At 37.1% G+C, this 6,000-nt stretch overlaps 1 protein-coding gene across 1 annotated transcript; it reads left to right on the forward strand.

The window, feature by feature from the left end:
- Window positions 1–4,200: 4,200 nt before the first annotated feature.
- Window positions 4,201–5,696, forward strand: LOC21401096 (endochitinase EP3). The gene is made up of 2 exons (XM_010095799.2): window positions 4,201–4,682; window positions 5,180–5,696. Exons 1-2 carry the CDS (start codon window positions 4,265–4,267, stop codon window positions 5,584–5,586), a joined length of 825 nt encoding a protein of 274 aa, XP_010094101.1. The 5' UTR covers window positions 4,201–4,264; the 3' UTR covers window positions 5,587–5,696.
- Window positions 5,697–6,000: the final 304 nt, after the last annotated feature.

Raw genomic sequence — 6,000 nt, forward strand, 5'->3', positions numbered from 1 at the left:
TTGATAGTTCATTCTCTTTTCCTCGGCAACATTGGAGATATTTGACGATATAAACTTTTAACTTATCCGGTCGTAATTAGGTTCCAAACCAAAGGGTGATCAAGGTTCTGCAACAGTTGGCGAACTAGAGTCTCATACCGAGTCACACCCCGTTGCAAATATCGTTGATTTTGAGGATGCTACTACTGAGAGTGGCAGCAAGTCTACACAACTAGAAAAGTTGAAGGACCATTCTTTGTATGTGTTTTATTTTACTCTGTGATTATTACTTTGTTTAAGAGATACATTAGCGATGACTTCTAGTATGTAGAAGAATAAAACTTTTGGCCCAATTTAGTACAACATGTGTTAATGCTCGGTGCAAAGGTCTATTCTTATAATTTCCACCGTTTCAATTCATGAATAGGGGGTTCATCAGGAGGACTTGGATCAGGACTCTAATCAGGACCCTGATCAAGAGGACTCAGATCAGGACTTGGATCAGGACTCTGATCAGGAACCTGATCAGGATTCGGATCATGACTTTGATCAGATCAGGACTCTAATCAGGACCCTGATCAGGAGACTCGGACCAGGACTTGGATCAGGACTCTGATCAGGATCCTGATTAGGTTTCGGATTACGACTTTGATCAGGACTCTGACCAGGAGTCAGACTAGGACTCTGACTAGGAGCCCGGGCCGGAGCTCGGACACATTCCCTTCCATCCTATCCACTTCATATCCATGAAGGTCATTCAACATTATGAAATGATCAAGAACCTAGAAATTCTTAGGGACTTGACTAATTTTATCATCATGAATGACGAGCAAACGGGAAATCGAGTTCACGATGCTGTTGGCTTTGGTAACGTGGTCGCTAGTTCGGGGAGGGGCGACGGGCGCCCCCTTATCTGCCTGTAAAAATGATATCCCTCCTCTAGGAGGAAGAGGCGCCTGTCGCCCCTCCCCGAACTAGCGACCATGTTAGCAGCGCTGACAGCATTGTGAACTCGAATCCCCGTTTGCTCATCATTCATGACGATAAAATTAGCCCAGTCCCTAGGAATTTCTAGGTTCTTGGCCATTTCAGAACGCTGAATGACCTTCATGCATATGAAGTGGATAGGTTGGAAGGAAATGTTTCTGGGCTCGTCGAGCTCCTGGTCAGAGTCCTGGTCCGACTCTTGGTTAGAGTCCTTATCAGAGTCGTAATCCGAGTCCTGATCAGAGTGCTGATCAAAGTTGTTATCCGAGTCCTCCTGATGGACCTTTGCACCGAGCATTAACACATGTTGTACCAAAATGGGGCAAAAGTTTTTTTCTTGTACATGCTAGAAGTCATCGCTATTGTATCTCTTAAACAAAGTAATAATCACAGAGTAAAATAAAACATATACCCATAATGGTCCTTCAACTTTTCTACTTGTGTAGAATTATTGCTTGTGTTCAGCCATTTTGTAAGCTATTCTCTTAGGAATCAAAGTTTCTTCCTGGAAAGGCAGCAACTAGTTATTTAGACTTAATGCCTTCACCTATGGTGTATGGGCCTCGTTTGACGACTTATTGCTTGTGGCACCTGGTGGATGCAATGTAGGAGATTACTACATTTGTAATCCGCTTACGAAGCAGTGGGTTAAGCTCCCTGAGGCTCCTATAGGCCGTCGAGGTGGGTTTGCATTAGTAGGTATCCCTGACAGTAGCAAATCGCAAGTTGGATTCTCTATCAATGCTCAATACCAATACAAGGTGGTACTAATCAATATTTTTGTGATTGGTCTAGAAGTTGATGATTATAAGTTTCGGGTGTCAATCTTTTGTTCTAAATCAGGAAAATGGAGCCAATCAGTCTTATCATGTCCAAAAGACAAAGAGGTCAGGGTTATCAACTACATGCAATGGAATTCTATATTGGCCTCTATATTGGCGTGAAGATAATCGTTCTTCTAAAAGAATTTTTGCATTAGATTTGTTCAATGATCAATGTAGAGTCATCGACTTTCCTGATGACTGTGGATGGCAAAATTCTTATGGCAAAGTACACTTGGGAGCTGTTTGGGGAGAGCTGCAGCTGTTGCAAATTTATTTTCAACACAAATGAGGAGTGCTTTGTTATGAAAGTTTGGGAATTAAATCATTCAACTTGGTCGGTTTTGGTTCACGAGATAAACTTGAAAAGCCCGCCCGGTACTAAGAGGATGGTTGGGCTTGCTGTTCATCCAATCAACAGGAATATGGTCTTTATGATATGGGACAAATATGTTTTCTAGTATAAGATTATGACATGTATGAAAAGGTCGAGAACCTATAAATGGAGCTATCTACAGACCTGTAATTTCATATGAAGGGGAAAAGGCTACTGAGATGGTGCTTACGGCTGTAAATACACCCGAGCGATTTAGTACATTCCCGCTTGTGCATCCTGCTTGGCCAACACGAGTTCCTTCTCATCCGTCACGTATCTAGAGCTTACATGTGTTTTCTTTCTTTCTTTCTTTCTTTTTTTCTTTTTTTCTTTTATTTATTCTTATTTATAATGGGTGTGTAATGTGCTATTGACTTATTATAGGATATTTATTTGTTTATGTTTTTCAACTTGATTCTTATGTTTCTTATGTTGATCAATGAAATGAAACTACCATCCTGATCATGATTAGCTGCAAAATATTTGAGTATGAATTGGCATCCTTCAAGCCTGCAGAATCATATTACAAAATACATACGAAGAACTTTATATACATACATACATATATATAAATAAATATATATACATATATATAAATATATATATACATATATAAATTATCTTTGATATATATATATATATATCAAAGATTATCCGTTGGAGAAATCTTCTCCATATCTGTTTTATTCGTCATCGAATATACTTATAAATTTAAAAATTATATCAATGTAAAACAAAAAATAAGTGAAAATTTAATAAAAAAAAACAAATTAGGTTCTACACAACAAACTATTTGCAAGTCAAACTTAATAATAAAGGCCTCAAAACACTAATTTTGTTTGAAAATTTAATGTTACATATATTATTTATATATGTATAATTTATGTATATTCGGGATGAAAAATACTTTTCCATCCCTATCCCGCTATAATTTAGAGACAAAATTTGGTCCTCATCTCTGCTTTCATTCTCAATCGTTATTCTCATCTCCGCATGAACCCATCATCTGAGAATTATCGCCGTAGGGTGATTAAGATAAGAGAGAACGACTTTTTCTTATCACATCATCAAGTCGCTTACAGACCTAATATTCTTGGAATTATAATCTACAACTGCCTACAAATAGTTTTTGTTTTTTTTTTATATGTAACAAAAAAATAATAATTTCGAAAAACAACAAATAACGGTCTTGCTTGTTAGCCGCCACCCGCCAGCGACAGGTAAAAAGTTGGGTATATATTTATTGGGTGTTAACTGAGGTACTATGTTGTTGAATATTGATGTTTGACCATGAGATAATAAACAAGGACCACTTCTTGGCGTAATTTAAGGCATAATCTACGCAACTTTTAACAAAGAATCGATAATTTTATTAATTTGAGTTTTATTACAGTAAAAAACTCTCAAAAACAGTTATATTTAACTTTTTTTATTAGAGTAAAAAGATTTCAGAAACAGTAATATTTAACTTTTTTTGTTATGGTAAAAAACTCTCACATAAAATCACATTAAAATTCGAATTAAAAATTGGAATTAGTAAACTAAACGGGTCATAAAAATTTCCTACTTCCCTTGCCAAAATTAAACGTTTCCCAGAAGCTTCGGCTTCTTACAATTTTTCTTGGAAAGTTCAGCCATCTCTTCCCCCCGGAAGAATTATGTGGCGTGTGTGGAAAAAATGGCAATATTATATATACATTTTTTACTATCAGATTATATCAAATCTTATCAGATAAAAATATATATATATATATACTTAACGGAATTTGATTAATTAAGGATCAGTTCAAAATTGTATCCATCAATATAGTAGTATTTGAAGCTAGATGGAAGAAAATTACAAGAATTTGGAAACATCTGCAGACACACATTTTGGAGAAGATATCTACTTATAATTTTCTTGGACTAAGTCAAAGTCAAGAGTCTCTTGCCCAACTAGCCCTCTAGAAAAAATCTTCCATTTTCCAAAGCTATGATGATGCCATTTCACACACAAACGTTTCAGTTTGTTCACTATAAATAACCCAATTCCTAAACCTTCATATCTCATCCAAATACACATTTTTTTTCCCCATCTTCACCAATTAATATCTACCACAAAATGGCCTCTCCCAATCCAAGCAAAACACTAATGACCCTCATTGTGTTGGGAACAATCCTTGTCGGGGCTCTTCCCAAAAATTATGTGATGGCTCAAAATTGTGGGTGCAGCTCTGACCAGTGCTGCAGCAAATATGGCTACTGCGGCACCGGCGACGACTACTGCGGCGACGGGTGCCAAAGTGGACCATGCTATGCCACACCAACCTCATCAAACAATGTGGGTGACATTGTGACACCAGAATTCTTCAGTGGCATACTCAACAAGGCCACTGGTGACTGTCCAGGCAAGAGCTTCTTCACCCGAGACGCTTTTCTCAACGCTGCCGACGCCTACCCTCAATTCGGTAGCGGTTCCGCCGATGAGTCTAAACGCGAGATTGCAGCTTTCTTTGCTCACGTCTCCCATGAGACTGGATGTAAGATCCTTTAACCCAACCTTATTCCATTTATATGTGCAACCTTTCAAAACATATACACCACAACTTTGCATACGTATAATACCCTAATTTCAAATGTATAACTAGTGCAAGAAATTGAAACAGACAGCTGTTTCACGTCGTGGATTTGACTCTTTTCTCTTATTTATCTTTATTTCTATCATTCCTTTTAATCATCAATCTTATCACGTCAATTAAAATTTCATGTAAATTAAAATATCATGTTACATCAAAATGATAATTCCTTTGGTATAAACTTCACGTCATGATTAATTTATGGTATTATACTCATGATATTATACCATAAATTAATATAGCACTGTATAGTTTATATATATGCTAGCTATAACTTTTAGTTTGCATCTTTGCATAATTATAACACCAAATCAGCGACAATGATAATGCCTATTCCATATTGGAGAAAGGTTATATATACAGTGCAGACTAATGCATGTGACTTCAATATATTTGTGAAGTTTTGTGCCATATAGAAGAGACAGACGGTGCAAGTCAGGACTACTGTGATGAGACAAGAACAGACTATCCATGCAACCAAAACAAGAAATACTACGGCCGTGGGCCCCTCCAGCTGACGTGGAACTACAACTACGGAGCAGCTGGGAATGCCATCGGCTTCGACGGGCTGAACTCGCCGGAAACTGTGGCCACGGACACCACGGTATCATTCAAGACGGCGGTGTGGTTCTGGATGGAGAATGTTCACTCAGTGATGAGCCAAGGGTTTGGAGCAACCACTAGAAAGATAAATGGTGATGTGGAATGTGACGGCAAAGAGCCTGACAAAGTTCAAGCCCGCGCCAACTATTACACTGACTACTGTAATCAGCTTGGTGTTGATCCTGGATCCAATCTCACTTGCTAATTAATTATTATTAGCGTACTTAATTATAAGGATGTACTTGTAAGAATAATTAATCAATAAGAGTCCTTGGACGGCAATCAGTTTCTTCTGATTGCTGATCTATATATATAGATGAGTAGAGTGTACAAGGACTTTGTTACAACACATAGAATAAAAAAGGTATAATATTGGAATTAATTTGAAAGTTATAATATGCATGCAACGACAAACAAACACTAAAATAAGGAAAATTGATAGCAAGTGTTATAATTCCCTTCTTTTATAAAACGTTGTCATTCTTGTTAAATCTAAAAGACGTCGTTTTTTGTCTAAATTCAATATTCATCCCCACAGTAAGAGAATAAAAATTTATGTCATCTTCTCATGATTTACCGAAGAATCATGTAATTCAGGTAATTTAGGCGTTGATTTCTA

This window comes from Morus notabilis, unplaced genomic scaffold (genome assembly GCF_000414095.1).
Source record: "Morus notabilis unplaced genomic scaffold, ASM41409v2 Scaffold235, whole genome shotgun sequence".
Taxonomy (NCBI): domain Eukaryota; kingdom Viridiplantae; phylum Streptophyta; class Magnoliopsida; order Rosales; family Moraceae; genus Morus; species Morus notabilis.

Coding starts and splice junctions, on each gene's coding strand:
- LOC21401096 (XM_010095799.2), top strand. CDS start 4,265: ATGGCCTCTCCCAATCCAAGCAAAACACTAATGACCCTCATTGTGTTG. Junction 4,683..5,179: donor CGTCTCCCATGAGACTGGAT/GTAAGATCCTTT, acceptor ATATTTGTGAAG/TTTTGTGCCATATAGAAGAG.